Source organism: Mizuhopecten yessoensis, unplaced genomic scaffold (assembly GCF_002113885.1).
Source record: "Mizuhopecten yessoensis strain PY_sf001 unplaced genomic scaffold, ASM211388v2 scaffold3015, whole genome shotgun sequence".
In the NCBI taxonomy this organism is placed as follows: Eukaryota; Metazoa; Mollusca; class Bivalvia; order Pectinida; family Pectinidae; genus Mizuhopecten; species Mizuhopecten yessoensis.
In genome coordinates this window covers 189,562-208,376 of record NW_018404833.1, presented here as the reverse complement: position 1 = coordinate 208,376, position 18,815 = coordinate 189,562, and the positions used below count along the sequence as shown (strand labels likewise).

The 18,815-nt window shown below is 37.1% G+C and overlaps 2 protein-coding genes across 3 annotated transcripts in view; both read right to left on the bottom strand.

Moving 5' to 3' along the window:
• Positions 1 to 980: 980 nt before the first annotated feature.
• On the bottom strand, positions 981 to 5,393 carry LOC110446826. Its single transcript, XM_021492143.1, has 8 exons — positions 5,269 to 5,393; positions 4,339 to 4,453; positions 3,781 to 3,927; positions 3,525 to 3,599; positions 3,205 to 3,339; positions 2,859 to 2,938; positions 2,599 to 2,671; positions 981 to 2,428 (listed from the first exon to the last, which is right to left on the bottom strand). The coding sequence occupies exons 2-8, from the start codon at positions 4,444 to 4,446 to the stop codon at positions 2,051 to 2,053; spliced, it is 996 nt and encodes a 331-aa protein (XP_021347818.1). The 5' UTR covers positions 4,447 to 4,453; positions 5,269 to 5,393; the 3' UTR covers positions 981 to 2,050.
• Positions 5,394 to 9,589: 4,196 nt separating this feature from the next.
• The window catches only part of LOC110446834 (WD repeat-containing and planar cell polarity effector protein fritz homolog), a 32,900-nt gene continuing 23,674 nt past the window's right edge, over positions 9,590 to 18,815 (bottom strand). For both annotated transcript variants that reach the window (XM_021492152.1, XM_021492153.1), the window contains exons 25-28: positions 12,141 to 12,229; positions 11,888 to 11,988; positions 10,697 to 10,737; positions 9,590 to 10,117 (exon numbers count right to left, since the gene is read on the bottom strand). In XM_021492152.1, the coding sequence (XP_021347827.1) occupies positions 10,067 to 10,117; positions 10,697 to 10,737; positions 11,888 to 11,988; positions 12,141 to 12,229 (282 nt within the window). In that variant the 3' untranslated portion in view covers positions 9,590 to 10,066. The remainder of the gene's footprint in view (positions 10,118 to 10,696; positions 10,738 to 11,887; positions 11,989 to 12,140; positions 12,230 to 18,815) is intronic.

The following is an 18,815-nucleotide window of genomic DNA, read 5'->3' as shown; positions in this document are numbered from 1 at the left end:
GGCGAGTGTTTTCAATGAAACGAATAGCAACATGTGAATACATTTCTCTATAATAACTATTGTTATCTAAGTCCGTGCTATTAGCATGTTAGAGTCCCCATTAAATATCTTAATTTTTTTTGCCAAAGAATCAAGACCTCAAATTGTAATTAAGTAACACGGGTAGATCTATATAAAATTAATATATGTTTGGTACATTTTGGACATTTTTACCGATTTTCGATACATCTATGGTGAAGCATTGCTGTATGGTTTTGTTGCGACTGAAACCCAGGGCAAGGGGAACAACTCTTGCCATTTCGTGATGATAGTTGATATATCCGGAGGATCGATTGGAAAACGATCGATCCTCCACTATCATCTCGCAACTAATAGTGCAAAGTTTACTATCAAACTCGGCAATCATTACGGCCATTTATTTAATTTGTACAAAAATCAAGATGCATTAACACATAATTACATTTTTCTGACCGAATATCTGTAAACCATGTCCAGAATTCTAAATGTTTAGAAATGTCCAGGATCTGTACCATGCAATGTTATTGGTTTTACTTTATGTGACCCATATATCAACATATAAGTATAAGTAACGAGTCCCTGTTTCAATGGCCACTAAGAGGCAGGGATGTCACTAACCCAGACCACAGGCATTTGTCGTAATATTAGTCATTATAGTTAAAAACGGGAACTTTTTCAGCTTTTGTGACTAATAATTGATCTAGCCGGTGTGTTGCGGTGATAGATCGTGTCAAAGTTTGTATAACGTTTGTAAGTGACACAAACCCATCCTTACACCAAGGCGCTTCCGGAGCATATTACTACAGTTATACTTTATTCGTAATTTGCTCAGTGTGGCGAGTTTCTCATGTTCCTATGTTCGTGCAATTGATTGTATTCCAATTTTCACAACTACTATATGATATAAAACAACTATAACAAACGAAGATATAAAATATAAATTATTTTAATAAATACAACTATTATAAAATTAGGATCTGCACAGCAGATCGGCAATAAAAAATAGCTCAGGTAATCAACTTACACACCGAACTTACACGCTAGATTATACACTTACATGCCAGATTACACACTTACACTCTAGATACACACTTACACGCTAGATACACAATTACACTTACACTACAATTATAAAAGTTACCCGATGACATTTACAAAAATAAACACTTACTCGCATAACCTAACAAGATTGTACCTAGTACTAGACACCGTGTGCGTTAATACATCGTCATTTCGGACATGAACAACAGATAAGAAAGAGCTTTAGTCAAATGGCAAACGTTCTGACAATCAAAATGATGTACGTACCACTCTGAGTGTCAACAACCACCAAGTACTGTAGTAAGCTTCTTCCTTGGACATGCACTTAAAACAGACAAACATGCGGACAGACAGACAAACATGCAGACAAACAGACCGACAGAAATATCGGATATGAACAACAGATAAGAAAGAGCTTTAGTCAAATGGCAAACGTTCTGACAATCAAAATGATGTACGTACCACTCTGAGTGTCAACAACCACCAAGTACTGTAGCAAGCTTCTTCCTTGGACATAAATAGTTTAACACACAGATACGGACAAACATGCAGACAAACAGACCGACAAAAATATCGGATATGAACAACAGATAAGAAAGAGCTTTAGTCAAATGGCAAACGTTCTGACAGTCAAAATGATGTATGTACCACTCTGAGTGTCAACAACCACCAAGCATTGTGGCAAGCTTCTTCCTTGGACATGTATAGTTTAACACACAGATACGGACGATCATGCAGACAGACTTACAAACATGAAAACAGACATTCAGACAGACAAACATGCGGACAAATAGACGGTGAAATTACTTGTACTTATGCATCTAACAACTTGTTATAATTTGTTTGAACACGCCCACATTCGCATGACCACGCCTGATATCAGTATGACCACAGCCTATTCGTAGCCACATGACCACGCCCTTTTCGATATTGTCATCCCCACACCCACGTTTCTTAACTAGCAAATTAAAAAGTCTCTGTTTCATTTGAATCAACAAGTCCGTGGCCTTTTACAAGGAATAGGAACTTCTTCCTCGTCATCATAAGCGATTCTTCGCTTCATGCCTCTGTGTCTGCTGTTGTTAATATATGTATAGCCACGCCTACTGTTCATAATACTGTCAAACTCTTCATGGTCCTGTGGTGTATCCAACACAATTCCAAGATCGATTTCGGGAGTGAACTGTTGAGGATGCAAGCGGGTCGTATCCAGTGACACGTTCAGGGAAGGTCGTTGGTCAGTCTTGCACACTGCGTCAAGAGTTACTGTTTGTTTGACAGACGGTACATTGCAAGTAGTCTGACCAGCCTCAAACCAAAAGGGCGTTGGTTTCTTTGATTGGTCACTAACTTTGAGGGTGTACTCCCCCTAGAACGACAGAAAGGAAGATGTCAAACATAGTGAAAGAAACAGAAACAAAACAAACTTTACATTCTATGTTAAGTCTCATATATATGCATGTACACACATATATATAGGAGTCGATCTATTTAAAACTTATTACTTATTTCATACAGTAACTACGCCTATAAACTTACCATCAGATCGAGGCTGTAGTCAAAATCATCATCAGTTTCAAATACAGCAACTGACCTCTTGTCGGCTTTCAAACTGTTTAAAAAAGGGAAGCTGTATGTTATTAAACAAGAAATGTTAATTGTTCCATGAAACGTACTTGAAATGAATAGAGAAATCCTGTTTATTTTGGAAACCAGCAGAAGACAAAACACATAATAAAAAATCATAAAATAGGTTAGATAATAAACCAATTCAGTAGCTGTACGTCTTTGACCCTTACCAAGAAGGTTTGGTTGCTGGGTCAAGGACAGTCCTGTGCTTAATATCACAAAGGACGCTGTCTTGGTCACTTGAGTTCTCCTTTGGAGGATGGACAGAAGGAGAGAGAAAGAAAGTAGAAGGTAGAATAACAAAAATGAGGCAGAAAAAAAGTAATGGACATACATGAAATAAGTGAGAAAAATAATCATTTCAAAACACAGAAAGGATAATGTAGGAAAAAGAGATTGAAGAACCACAGCAGTGAAATAAAAACTTACTTAAGACAACAGAATACAGAACATTACAATACAAGATATTACAAGAACAAAGATTACATAAAGGACGTGCAATATTACATTAAATACCTTTAGAGGTGAACAGAACGTATTCCTGTAATTATTGTAGACAGGTTTGTCATCACAGGTATGGCTGATTTTCTTGATGACGTCAGAGGTATGAACAGTCGTGTGGGTATTTGTGCCATCAGAGAAGGAACGTTTCTGTAGGAAAAAAATGACAGATCAGAGGCAAAAACCTTTTTTTAAAGTAGAATTGTAAAGGAATCGGTTTGGCTTTCTTTCAATGAAAGTTGTTTATTATATCTCTGAATAGTTCCAAAAATAACGGAACCCGTAAAACAATATGTATTTGTGTACTTGCGTAACGAACTAAACCGGATGTGTACCTTTAAAAATCCAGCAAGTTGAGACAAGTCAGCCTTTGTTTGTGTTTTGTCTGATAACTGCTTGACATTAGAACTCTGAAAAATAAACAGTTGTTGATAAGTGCATCTTAATTTACAATACAAGATTTGTAAATATGAAATGATTTTTAAGTGCATATATATATTAAGTACAAAAAAATTCGTTTACCGATATTAGAATATGTCATTGATATCTATTACATTATTTTTACAGTAAAGGTCTAAAGAAAATAAGTACCTGTTTGTTTGCCGTAGCGTCCTCACATTTCGGTTTGGACCAATGAAATCTGTCTCGAACTGTCGTCATCGCTGGTTTCGGTTCTGACCAACGACAATGATTGTCAATGACTATGCGCTGGCAACTATCTTTTCTCAGGATCACTTTCTGGTAAAACAAATATAAATCTTAAACTGTATGAAATGTAACGTTATATATAAACTTTTATTGTTCAAGATTTACACCTTTTTCAAAAAAATAAATCCCGCTCAAACACATTGAAGACCGTGTTTCTTTACATTGGAAGTCAAGACATACACTATTTGGTTTGTCGCCTGGCACACAGCTGTACAGTGATCGCTTCCCCATTTTGTATAAAAAGGGAGGTTATCGTATAGTCATAGTCATACTAGGCCTAGTCTAGATTATTATAGTAAACGTTTTGGCAGAACTGGAAAAATGTCCGAGCTGAGATGTATTCGATAATTGAAAGAGTTCCTTCATCCGTCCCAAATACCACTGGCAATGAAATCTATAGACATTTCTCCTAGTTTAAATTGCACTGTTGTCATTACTTACCAAAGTGTCGTCCATCCTGGTCAAGCGGATCTGATTACGACCTTGTGGTTGCTGGTCGTCTGGGCGGGGTGATCGCCATTGTCTTTTCTTGGTACGAATGTTATCCATTGCTTGTCTGAAAGGGAAAGATCAAAAGATGTGGAACAGGTTTGAGACCCTAGTTTCAAAAACGTTCTTGAACTTTTAAAAGAAAAAAATATTTTTTAGCCTACCATTCGGAAACTTTGCAATAGTTTAAAGAAAGGGGAAAACTCCTAATGCAAATGTTAGTACCCGAAAACGGACCATACTCACAGCTTGACTTTTGCAATATTTTGCACTTTGTCAGCATTTTAATATTTTATGATGCTCTTTGGAATTTGTATGAATACAAGAATTTCTATAGTCTGCATTTATTCCTACAATGCAAAACAAAATACATACTTGCACGCGCCATTTTTAACAACGTAAAAAAAAAATGCTAGATTTTGAGTTTGATATATTATATGTCTTCTGATGCTGCTTAAACTTAAAAATCTATCATCTCTAAAATCAAAAATGATGCTTAAGTATGTATTATAAGGATATGTTATTGTAATAAATTAACTTTTGACACATTTGTTGATTTCAAAGTATTTTTGCAAAGAGTGATCCTAATTGGGTACTGATTCAGTTTGGGTCCTGCCTCCTTTTTAAACTTTTTATTCCTCCTAGGACCAGAGAGAAGTATATTCTATACTAATTATATAAGCCACAATAACCATATTTATTTCGATTATACGGTGTTCGATGTACGTTCTGTAGTCACTAACAAACAGATTAGATTTCACGTGGGCATGCTCAGAGTAACCCCNCCTCTTTCTGTGCGGACTGGATGACCACAGATTAATCATTTTTTCAGTCAAAATTCTTATCAAAACTGGAAAATTTTACTTGGCATAAGTAACTTACCTAGATAACTCTGTCTGTGACGATCCTTGCGTAATTCTTGAAAATAAAACTTAGAGAAATATGGGAAAATAGTGAGAGCGAAATATATCGTGACCGAATTCGAAGTTGTGTGTCTCGTTGATAGAGATAACACGTGACATCAACAGATGACGTCATAATGAGTATGACGAATTTCCGGCACACGTGACCCAGAGATGGAACGGTTTATTGTGACGTGTTTCCGGTGTGGTTTCTTTTATTCGGGGTTTGGCGTCCTTGCAGCAAAAAATAAAATCATTTTCTTTAACGAAATGTTTTCATCTTCTTCAAGATGAATTCAGAATGATCTGTTAATATTTTATAAACAAAAATTCCAATACCGTGTGAGGCAAAACTGGACTGGATCGATCGTCGGCAAACATTAGGCCTAGCTTAAATGGTAGAGTGTCCGTCTAGTAAGAGTTCGGAGTTTCCCGGGATCGAATCCCAGTATGGCTGTTTATTTTCTTGCTTCTATATTCTCATAGGTAAGACATCAATGGAAAGCCTGTATCTTGTAATGATGTTAGTTATCTACATTTCGTTAATTGATTGGTTGATGATCGATTGAGTGCGCGAAGAATGGCATACATTGTATGACATAAAGTATATCAGTCTAGACGATTAAAAGGACGGATACAATTTGTGTGTATGATCTTTCCAGTGCACGCCGGTTTAACCAATTTTCAAAACTATTCAAACTTTCGACATTAACCACTTCAGCTGATAAATTGTTCCAATTGGTATTTTAATTAAGCGGCATTGTTTCTTAAAGAGCTTTAGCTGGTGACCTCTAGTTGCCGGATAGGTGGATTCGGTAAATAATTTAGACTTGTCTGCATCGTCCACACACACCACTCAGAATTTTGTACACTTGAATCATATCAGCCCGTTGTCTTCTATATTCAAGCGTGGGCAATCCTAGTCATTTTAGTCGACTGAGTAAGGTAAGTCTTGCAATGTTATTAACCTTTTAGGTGCACGTCTTTGTATGTTTTCCACTGATTGTATGTCTTTCTTTAGGAGGGGTGACCATATTGTGAAGCACTCGTACTCAATATGAGGTCTGACAAGTGAATTGTATAATAATAGGAATGTTGATTGATTTAGAAATGTAAATGTTCTAAAAATAATTCCTAACATCCTGTTTCCTTTGAAGACGGCTGCAGACACATGTTCGCTAAATTTGAGCTGTTTGTCGAATGTCACTCCAAGGTCTCTCTCCTTGGCTGTTTTTACAATCATGGTTGTGACTCCTTCGTTTGTGAAGTTGTACTGGCTATTGCTGGATGTATTACCAATTTCCAAGTGTTTGCATTTCTCTAAATTTAAATTCATGAGCCACCTCTCACTCTCAGTCCATTCACACACTTTGTTGATGTCAATTTGTAGCTCTAACCTATCCTGAAATTACAAAACTGGTGCCTGCGAACAACTCTTGTTTCAAGTACCTGCTTGGTGAAAGTTTGGCAAGGGGATACCCGCCGAACTTGGGTTGTAAATATTGTTGTTTTCGGGGATGAAGAAGTTAGAAATTTTAACAGGGAGGAATGAAGCGGATTGGAATGGGTCGATCGTCGGTAATCAGTTAGCTCATTTGGTAGAGCGTCCGTCTAGCCGAGTTTGGAGGGTCCGGGTTCAAATTTCAATATGGCTTTGCATTTTCCCGCTTCTATTACAATACCAATTATGAATTCTCTTAAAGATATCGTTAATAAATTGAAATATATCTTACACATTGAAAAACTTCACATGTTTTCAGAGACAACTATATCTTAATTTACATCTTCAATTCATCAGATATTTATTTGATTTAGACACATATATATGTACTACATTTAAAAATATCTTACCCGAAAAATACCATTTTTGTGTCTTTAATTTATTTTAATCTCTATTTCCTATTTATCCATTTTTAGAGGTATTTCTATTTCATTTAAAGTTATCTCTATTTTATAAAGTATTGGATACTTTTGAAACCTTCTTTTTGATATTGAATATTAGGTTGACGTCATAGTGGGCTGTATTAAGACAATACAAACTTATCTTCTTGGTTGTATTAGTTTCGAGAGTTTTTGTCGGACATGAGCAATGCTACTGCATTAGTTTAAACCTATTCGATTGCTGTAAGTATGTTACAAAGGGATTGGGCTTCCCATGCAGTTTCGAAGTAGAGGGATTCTCTGCTGGCATACAATGTAGTAAGGCATCCCCGTGACGATGCGTGTAGCTTCAAATTGGACTTATTTATCTTATTTATCTGCATCAACCCGGGAACATTTCAGGTTTGCACCTAGTGTTGTTATTCCATACTGTTTGTGGCTTTCAACAAATGTCTACGTCGTCAAAGGTTAGATTAATATTAAGTTCGGATTCAGTGTTAAAATACTAATAATGCTTCAGTTTTTGTTGGGTTAAACTTTACCATCACTTTTTTTGCCCAATTCTTGATTATTTTTTGGTCATTATTCATAATAGTTTCAATATTTAAAGGTAAATTGTCAGAATATGTAATAGACGTATCATCTGCAAACAGTCTCGAGACGGGCTTTGTAATCAGTTATATCAATAAGCCCGAGCACGAACTTTGCTATAACTATATATAGCTACCCGTAAATAAATAAATAACAGAGGCCCAAGTACAGAACCCTGAGTTACTCCAGCGTTTGTTGTGTTAGTATCTGATGATACCTATTTGACAAATATTTTTTTAGCCATGTAAGCAACTTACCACTTACTCAATATTGTACATGTACATTTTAATGTATCTGAGGAAAAACAATAAACTTGTAAACAATAACGTTTTAGTTTGTTTATAAATGCACTATGCCAGACCCGGTCGAACGCCTGGGAAATATCGCAAAATACTAGACATGTTGAAATTTTTTTTCGAGGCTCATACATAAGTTATGATATATTTCAATTAATTGGTGTACCGTTTAATGACCGGGTTGAAAATTTAAATCAGGCTGATATCTGTACAACAATGTGTTTGCGATTATAATTCTAAAAATAGTTATGAAGATATTAACTTCTTAAAAGCATTGCCATTGTACTTAGAAGAGATATTGGGCAGGAATTACATATATGCGTTGTATCTATCACCCCCTTTAAATAAAGGCATGGCGAATGCATGCTTTCATTGGTTTGGGTAAATGCCCGTATCTAGTGAATTACGAATTATAACCCATCATTCTAACTAAATCTTCACTTATCACATTTCAGCATTTTTTTACAGTTAAATCAACTGCTGACTGCGTATATATAGCAAGTTTTGAAATCTGTTTCAGGATTTTAATGAGCATCACATTTATTCAGGACGTCATGTATTACGATTTTGAAATAAGGGGCGTAACTCCCACGAAATAGTCGAATTGAGTACTTCAAATTGTGGTCATTTTATCCGTAGTGTCTGCAAATTTCGATGGAGGGTAAACTCCAAAGGACTTGTCATGACAAAGTTCCGCTTACGGACAATCGTTCAAGGAGACGTTAGGATATTCCAGCATGTCCCCTTAACTTGTAGTGTTCTTTTTGGGTGATATAAAATAACAAACAACAAACAAATAAAATACTTCGGATAAATCAGATTTTATACAAATCTCTGAAAATAGTTTAATAACTCTACAAACCACTCCCCTTAAAACTGATACATTCTTACACACTCAATTGTACACCAAAACCTCATACACTCACACATGCAAACACACCCTCACTCACAGCATTCTCTGTAACATTAATAATTGATATGTGTAATACTTTCACTTTCACAGGCGCCTGGGTTGTGTATGCTACATGTGCCGTAAAACACAAGTATATAAGATGCTATCATTGTCATAATCACATATCTTCAGACCACAATGATTCATCGAAAAGTTACGAAATAGAGCCTGGTTAAAAATAGATAAGTAGTATGGTTTGATGTTCCGAATTTCTGTAAATCGGATCCGGTGTTTCAAACAAAATTATAGCATTTCATATCCACTTGTTCTACAGTTCCATTACACAACCAGGCGCCTGTGGTAAACTATAAGATATCTTTGATGAATGTTCTTTTTTTAGTTTGTACATATCAATAATATACACTCTTATCAAAATAAACAATTTAATACAGTCTGAAACTATAATGTATTCAATGTGGAATACAGCAATTTGTTTCTTCAGTTTATGAAAATCAGTATTACAAAAAACTCAATACTGGCCAAAAACGGCTAGCTCAGGCGCTAACTTTGTAACAATTACACATAGATGCCATATTTTACTGGTGATAAGCCCATGCCTGGCAATAAGCCCCCCNATCTGCCATCTTTTTTGTTTGATGGATATATTTCATTTTCCTGATTTAATAATAAAAATATTTGTTGGTCAGATGGACCTAGTAACAAGGATGTATAAAATGAATGTACATTAATATTACATATTCCGTTTCCAGTGATATGTTCTGATGATTTTTGAGTCTCACAGTATCTAAGGCATAGGTATCATGACATCCGTAGGGTGCATTTAACTTTTCCAGCATGGCACTCTGTAGATCAACGGTGATATACAAGTCGAACAACCCATTTCCGATACTCCATTACCAGGATTTATAATAAATTTCATTTTTTGTAATGATTGTAATCAGTGCAGTTGTAATTTTAATAAACAACAGTCATTTTGTTTAGAACTGAAACTAAATTTGGCAGCTAAATCAAAATGTCAGAAAGAAAATGTTCACGCTGACAAACAATTCATTGACGATCTAACACTGATATGGTGGTATTACTGTTCTCCTAAAGTATCACACAACTCCAAAATGAATCACATTGGCAGAGCTGTCATCCTCTTCAGTCTGAAAAATACAATGAAAATAGGAATATTACAATGCATTTACATTGTATGCTAATTACAGAATGCCAAAAGGCCTTAGCATACAGTGTATAGCGAGGTTGGGACATTCTGATTAAAACAGGTCTTAAAATCAGCAGTGATACTCAACATTTCTTAATCGGATGATGCTGTTCAGAGTCAGGTACTTGTGATCTTTTACACAATATCCAACAGCATAGCACTGATTGGCTAGAGCAAAAAGGTCACCAGAACATGACCCCTGCAAGGCATTTCAAAAATCCTTATAGCGAAATTGGATCTTGTATTAGCAAGATTGCCTACTGAATGAGCTGAAATACATGGACTGTACTAGGTGAACAGTGAGAATAGAAATAAAGAAGTGGCATATTTTTTTTTATTTCATCAGAGAATTATTTTTTACAACATTTGGATTGCATCTTCTTTTATACAAGGACCAAACAAAATATGAAGATGATAGAATGATAAGTATTTCGGTATGGTTGTGAAAAGGATTATATACCTGACCTCTGACGGTTTTCTCATTACCCTAAAAGGGAGATAATTCTATTTAATTTGTTACCTCAGGATTTGGTGACTCCTCCTGTTGATGGGGATGTAACCCTGGAACAATACAAGTCAACAGTTAAACTCACTCATAGGTTGTTATACTGTACAATTTAGTAGAGTTGAATTTTAACAAATTTAATCAACATATTCCTTTTTTATTGATGAATTTCTGAATTTCAGCAATATTTCAACAAGAGGGGTGAATATTTACCTTTATTTTTTACATGTGTGAGGCACAAAAATATCGAAAGCAATCATCCTGCTAGTTGGAATGTGGTCAATATTCATTAATATGGTGGAATAGATGTCCCAATGAACATTTCCCAGATGTCGTGATTCAATATGTCGTCATCAGAAAACATGTCAAGTTGACGAGATGGGTAATTGATGATCACAGATTCGTCAGTAGTTTATTGCAGAACATGAAAAAAAGTGTTATTTTCCACTCAGGATTTGTCGTTTAAACCTCCCCACCACCAAACCTCACTTGTAAAATCCAAATAAGTTAAGCCCTTTTAGTTGTTTAACTTTTGATCCCTATAAGAGCCATTAAAGGATGTGACCATTACAATTTGGTAGAATTATGCTCAGTAGTTTGGGACAAGATATCCTGGCATCTCAATTGTGTACCTGTTAGTACATATGGAGTGTTCACAGGTGAAAATCTCTTGCACAGATATGTATATATGATAGTGCAAGCTATAAACTAGTTAACAAACATACTGTATTCAAGTAATTCTTGCCATTCAACACCTTCTGACCCCAACCCTCAGCCCTAGCGGGGTAGGCCCCTGAGTTGTACAACTTTGATCTCCAAGTGCACTGTGCTCGGGATGCACATACGGATGCAATTTGATTGAAATCTGCTTAGTGGTTTGAATATGAATCATTTAAAACAGATGAGCCAACTTACACTCGTGTAAGCCCCTTTATTTGTATGACTTTTGATCCCTATGCTAGCAGCACAATTTGGTTAAATTCTGCTTGGTTATTTAAAGCACATTACTTGACAGAGGACAGACAGCGGACAAAGCACCACCATACAAGCTTACCTGGTACGTCACTCTACATGTAGGTGATCTAATGATACTTCACAGGGAACTATATCTAGACTAAAGATGTTCACTATGTATGACATAACCCTGAAAAAACAACACTACACTAAGAACCATGACTGGACAGGAGGTCGTCTTTCACTGTGTACCTGCTGAGTGGATCCAGGATGGGTCATCTATACGTAGGGCATCTGTGTAGTCCTGAATGAGGTCAGACTCCACTCCCACATCGTCTGGGTACGGCAGGTACCTGTTATTATCAGGGATACAATCAGTTCAGCATAGTAACAAACTGGTCGACTAAGCATGAACAAAAATATACCCAATCTACATCAAAACTGTTACAGTCAATATTGATTTAAAGGAGAGATATGTCTATTCCTCAGTGACAGTGACACATACCTGTTTGTACCTGTGTTGGCGTTCTGGGGGCGGTAGCCCTGTGTATAAGCATAGTCTGGTTGCCATGACTGCGGGCTCTGATTGTAATCCTTCAAAAAATAACATAGCTCTTTAGTTTCAAACTGTATTTCCCATACCTGCCATATATACTGTGTTCTATTATTGATATTTTATGTTGTTTACAAGGAACTACAATACAGACAGGTGTTGTGATAAAATAATGTCCTTACAGACAGATATTTTTTAAACACAAAATATCATTATAGACAGATGTCTGTTTTACAAGGATGTCATTATAGACAGGTGCTGTTATACAAGAATGTCATTATAAACAGGTGTTGTTATACAAGGATGGCATTATAGACATTGTCATTACACACAGGTGCTGTTATACAAGGATGTCATTATAGACATGTGTTGTTTTACAAAAATGTCATTATAGACAGGTGCTGTTATACAAGGATGTGATTACAGACAGGTGTTGTTACACAAGGATGTAATTACAGACTTGAGTTGTTATACAAGGATGTCATTACAGACAGGGGTTGTTACACAAGGATGTCATTACAGACTTGAGTTGTTATACAAGGATGTCATTACAGACAGGTGTTTGTCTTACAAAAATGTCATTATAGACAGGTGCTGTTATACAAGGATGTCATTACAGACAGGTGTTTGTTTTACAAGGATGTCATTATATACAGGTGTTGTTATACAAGGATGGCATTATAGACAGTTTTTTTTATACACAGTAAATCATTATAGACAGGTGTTTTATACAAGAATGCCATTATAGAAAGGTTTTTTTTATACAAGGATGCCATTATAGACAGGTGTTTTTTATACCCAGTAAATCATTATAGACAGGTGTTTTTATACAAGGATGCCATTATAGACAGGTGCTTGCTATACACTGGGTCAATCATAAACATTTTGATCTTTTGAAATAGGATGGGATCTTGTGATACCATTTCAAACGATCAAAGTCCAACGCCCATTAGATCTTTTTCCTAAGGAGTAGACCCTCTGTTTTTAATACTGGTATAAAACTATAAAACAAAGGTAATAAACATTTCATGACTGACCCTTAAAAGTACAGTTCTTTCTATTTTATCTTAACAACACGACTCAAAACATCTATTAAATGTTACAACCAACAAGTAATTATATAGCACGTGGGAGGATCAGAGGATCAGATTCCCGGGTAGTGTAAGTCTTCTAGTCTGTGTACAGGTATGTATACACATACACCTGACAATACACAAGTGCCCAGGTAACAAAGACCCCACACACATTTATTAAGGAAGTAAAACTTAGTACAGTTTTTGAGGATAAGGATAAAGGAAGAGAAAACTTTTACGTCTGACAGTCTTACACTTCAATCAATCGTTACAGGGTATAGTGGATTCTTAAAAGAAGGAAGTCCTTTTCTCTGGGTCATATATAAAACAGCTGCTGTGTAAAATGGAAGTGATGACTAGTGACTTGTTTTGAAAAAAACTCATGATATACCCTGGAGGTAATAAACGATCTGTGTGTTAAAAGTTATAGAAAGCATGCATCTTGTCGAACTTGATTTAGACTTCTATCAGTATTAGGACCTGGACATTGTGTGTGACAAAACCTCCACTACTACATCAGAGATGTCACGCAATCCTAACCAGAGTGTTGTACGTGCACAAGCTGCGGTTCGTGCTCCAGGAAGCTCACGGTGCAACATGCATCGAAGCCAAGATGTGGCCTTCGTGTGCAAGGACTGTGGGGGAGACTTACTGTGTCCACAGTGTGTCAAACAGCACCCAAGTCACACTCTGGTTAGTGTGTTAGACGCCAACGACAACACAATGCGTACAGAATACCTACAAACCTTTATAAACCAGGTCGAGAAACACACCATTACTAAGTTACAACAGGAGATCGAGTCAACGAAGAAGGAAAAAGTTGAGAACTCTAAACACTTTAAAAACCTTGTCTCGAAAGTGGAGAAACGTAGCGTGGAGATAAAATCCTGGGTGGATGACATGAAAGTCCAGTATGTCAGAGCGTTTCAGGAAATGGAGCAGCATAACGCTGCCAAACTGGAGAAATATCTGTCTGAACTCAATGACAACTTACAGCTGGTTGGAGACCGTCTGGAGAGGAGCAAGAACACACTACAGGCTGGTGGTCCGATACAAGTCTACGATACGTGTACAGAAATCAAGAGTTCAGACCTGAAGCCTCCACGTGTTCCAGGGTTAGAAGCAGCAGACTTCAGGGAGAACAGGTCAAATCTATTGATTGATGAGCTGAGAAACTTGCTGGGGACATTCAAAGGTCAAATTAACATCTCGGATCAAGTGAGCTCTGATGTTTCCTCACCTCTGTCTAAGGAGGGCAACTTAACAGTGCCTACACCCCCTGCCTCTCTAAACCCAACACCATGCACAGGAGTGGGTAAACATTTACCACACAGTTCAGGTGGAGAGCGACAACAGGCGACAGGATCTACATCTCCTTTTAAGGCGCCATTTATGAAGAGCATTCGCGAACAAACTCAGCAACGACAACAGTTAAGTGGTTTAAACACCCCACATATCCGTCCTGTTAAGGGACCCTTCAGTAGCTCCCACCCACCTCCAAAAGGGAAATAACCACTTGATATAACATCATAGTAAGGGAGCTTACACAGGGTGCCCAATCACCACTAAAGGGGAGATAACCGTAATGACACTACACCGTCTTTAAGGAGATGAAACAAAGGACTATACACATTAACAGACTATGATGTTGAAACTCAGCTTTACTATGAATGGTTGTCTGATCTCTTCACTGAGAGTAAGTGGATGTGCTGATTTTGTGAGAAAAAGATTTTCTAAACATTGACAGAAACATATAGTCTAATCAGACCAAATTGACAGTTTACTGTTCATTAAAGTGGTCTTATTATTTACCTTCTTGACAAATCTGTTTATCATGGTGGGAAAGAGCATAGATTATCACTATGAGGATCATTATACCAACTAGAATACTGACAAGTCAGCAAGGGCCCACCATGTATCCCAATGGTCTATATTTAGGAACAGTGACCTCAACCTTTATTGGAGATTTTTATGAAAAATTTTAAGGTTAGTCTTTCGGATTTCGGGCCCTTATTAAATTAATATTTGAAGTTGTTTCTGCAAATATATCTATGTACATGATTTTATGATAACATGGTTATTGGTAGTTATTTAGTAGACTTTTAATTCACATAAACCTGTTGTTTGTAGGTATACATTATGTACAAATGTCTCAGTGTTGTGTTGACTGGGTTGTTTTCTGATAGCCTTCAATGTCATGGAAAACCTTATATTTATATAACCCCCAATACTTTATTAATTTAAATATTATTCATTTACTATGTCAGTGGCTTCTATATATGTATCATCATCTCCAGGAATAGAGTCAAGTCGCACTCTGCAGCTCAGTAGAGTCAAGCTTCTTCTCTAGGTCTATTCTATTTCAAGTCTTAGAGTCAAGTTGCTTCTCTGGAGTTCGGCAGAGTCAAGCCTCTTTAGGTGTCTTTTTGGAGTCTTGATGTTAAATTTTAAGTTTAAGTTGTATTAAGGGTATGTTAACCAAGTAGAGTGAGTAGCCCCTGATATGCCAAATGTTAATAATGTATACATGTACTTCTCAGTGTATCTTATTCATGTTTTTGCGAACATGTGTAATACACAGATAACTGTTTATCGTGTTTTATATATATATATTAGTGACCAATTGTTGTTGAAATGTCTCTATTTACAAAAGAAATTTGTGGGCATTAGGAATCAACATTTTGAACTATATGTATTAGACTGAAGTATATGATTGCAAATTAAAACTTGATAATAAAGACTAGGTTTAAAAGTTGTGATATTTTGGTGATTTATGATCATGTATGTGATATCATAAAAAATTAAGTTGGCCCAAAACTAATTTTACCCTGAAGAACATACACAACATAAGTCAGAGTCATTTAACCCTTCCATCACTATAGACCATAATGGACTCATCCAGATGAGTGTATGGTAGAGTCTACTCAAATTACCAATGGGTGAAAGGGTTAAAGTAATTAAAGGAAATGATTCCGTCCCTCATCTTAGCATTAACAGACCAAATACTGGACTCTTGGGTTAATGGGTTTTAAGAAGAAATTGTTTCAGGTTTTTAACACAATTGACTATTGCGACCTTGAAAGAGTGTCAAGGTGATTAATTTGGATAAACCTGATACCACTTCATTGCAGAACCTTGTTTCCCAGATGTCACTTGATGATTCTGAAGTAAAACTTGTTTGAAGACTTTACCACATATGACGTATACCCCAGTGACTTTAAGTTGTTGTATTATGGGTCTCAGTCAATTATTACACCAGACACTGATAGCCCCCATGTCCCATCATGCTACAGGTCAAATAACTTTACTGTATACCTCATTGTTTATCATAAAAAGGAATTTAATGGGGCAAAAAGATTGTGGTAATATTAACATTACAACAATTATCCCCCAAAGGGCCCCTCCCATCACAAAATATTTTCCCTTCCCCTATATTATGCGGAAATACATTGTAAAATTCTATCCGGTAATTAATATCCATTTACATAATAAAAAAATAATTATAGCAACATAAACAAGAGGCCCAGAGGGTCTGTATCGCTCACCTGGATATCAAAGTAATCATGGAAAAATATTCTCCAAATAAGACCCAAAGGAATAGGCCAGACACTAAGGATAATCCTTGTATCCTATCTGTATTAGATTTGTCATGCCCAGCAATTTCACGTATGGTTATGGGGTGGGGATCTCAACTGTTTCCAAGGTGTGACTCAGAAACTAGGTCCCTAGCTAGGCTTGTGGCCAGACCCCAGGATCAATTCTAATATCATGACTGAATTCGTCTCTTTATGCCCAACATTTGTATATATAGTTTTGGGGTGGGGATCTTAACTGTTTCAAAGTTATGAACCAGAGGTTAAGTCTGCGAGGATGGGGCAGACCCCAGGGTCAATTCTAATATCATGACTGCATTCATCTTTTTATGCCCAACAATTGTATATATAGTTTTGGGATGGGGATCTTAACTGTTTCAAAGTTATGAACCAGGGGTTAAGTCTCCAAGGGTGGAGCAGACTCTGGAATCAATTCTTATATCATGACTGCATTCGTCTCTTTATGCACAGCATTTGTATACCGGTATACAGTTTTGGGGTGGGGATCAAAGTTATGACCCAGGGACTATGTCTCCAAGGGTGGGGCTAGACCCCTGGGCAATCCTGGAAGCATATGTGCATTCTTCTCTTCATTCTCAGCAATTGTATATATGGTTATAGGGTGGGGATCTCAACCATTTCCAAGCTATAAACTATTTTTGGCCCCTCCCTTTAGCCAAGTACAATTTGAATCTCTGCCTCCCATGGATGCTTCCAATCAAATATGATATCCAGTGCATATGTATAGTTCTACAAAAGAAGTCCTTTATAGCAATATAGCCAAATTACCCATTTTGGCCCTGCCCCTCAAGCCCCCTGGGGGGTCAGCTCCACAATTTATACAATTTTGAATCCCCACCTCTCATGAATGCTTTGATTCTGACCAATATGATTGATATCCAGCACATAGTTCTACAGATGAAGTCATTATAGCAATTTAGCCAAATTGCCCCCTTTTGGCCATGCCTCTAAGCCCCCTGGGGGGTCAGCCCCACCATTTGTACAATTTTAAATCCCCACTACCTATGGGTGCTTCCAGTAAAATATTGTTGATATCCATCTCTTAGTTCCAGAGGGGAAGTCGCTTAAAGCAATATAGCCAAATTGACCACTTTTGGCCCAGCCCCTCAGCCCCACTATTTGTACAATTTTAAATCCCCACTACCTACGGGTGCTTCCAGTAAAATATTGTTGATATCCATCTCTTAGTTCCAGAGGGGAAGTCGCTTAAAGCAATATAGCCAAATTGACCACTTTTGGCCCAGCCCCTCAGCCCCACTATTTGTACAATTTTGAATCCCCACTCCCTAGGGATGCTTCAGGTCAAATATGGTTGATGTCCAGATGTCCATCTTTTAGTTGCAGAGAAGAAGTTGCTGAAACCAATATAGCCAAATAACCCTTTTTGGCCCAGCCCCTCAGCCCCCTTGGGGTTAAGCCCAACCATTTGTACAATTTTGAATCCCCACTATCTAGGGATGCTTCCAGTAAAACATAGTTGATATCCATTGCACAGTTCTACAGAAGAAGTCGTTTATAGCAATATAACCAAATCGCCCCCTTTTTGCCCCGCCCCTCATCCCGCTTGGCGGGGTCAGCCCCACCATTTGTATAATTTTGAATCCCCAATACCTAGGGATGCTTCCAGTAAAATATGGTTGATATCCATCTCTTAGTTACAGAGGAGAAGTCGCTTAAAGCAATATAGCCAAATTGACCACTTTTTGCCCCGCCCCTTAACCACCTGGGGGGTCAGCCCCACCATTTGTACAATTTTGAAGCCCCACCACCTAGGGATGCTTCCAGTCAAATTTAGTTGAATTCCAATCAGTGGTTAAGAAGAAGAAGCCGTTTGAAGGAATTATTGACGTACGACGGACGCCACGGTATGGCATAAGCTCACCTTAGTCCTTCGGACCAGGTGAGCTAAAAATACTGCACTTGATGACACATCAGCTTTT

What these genes read in the sequence shown, in the direction of transcription:
- LOC110446826 (XM_021492143.1), bottom strand. Translation starts at nt 4,446, where the DNA reads ATGGATAACATTCGTACCAAGAAAAGACAATGGCGATCACCCCGCCCA. An exon ending in ACGCTACGGCAAACAAACAG is followed by an intron (nt 3,600 to 3,780) that starts GTACTTATTTTC and finishes TTTATTTTTCAG; the next exon opens with AGTTCTAATGTCAAGCAGTT. An exon ending in CGTTCTGTTCACCTCTAAAG is followed by an intron (nt 2,939 to 3,204) that starts GTATTTAATGTA and finishes CATCCTCCAAAG; the next exon opens with GAGAACTCAAGTGACCAAGA.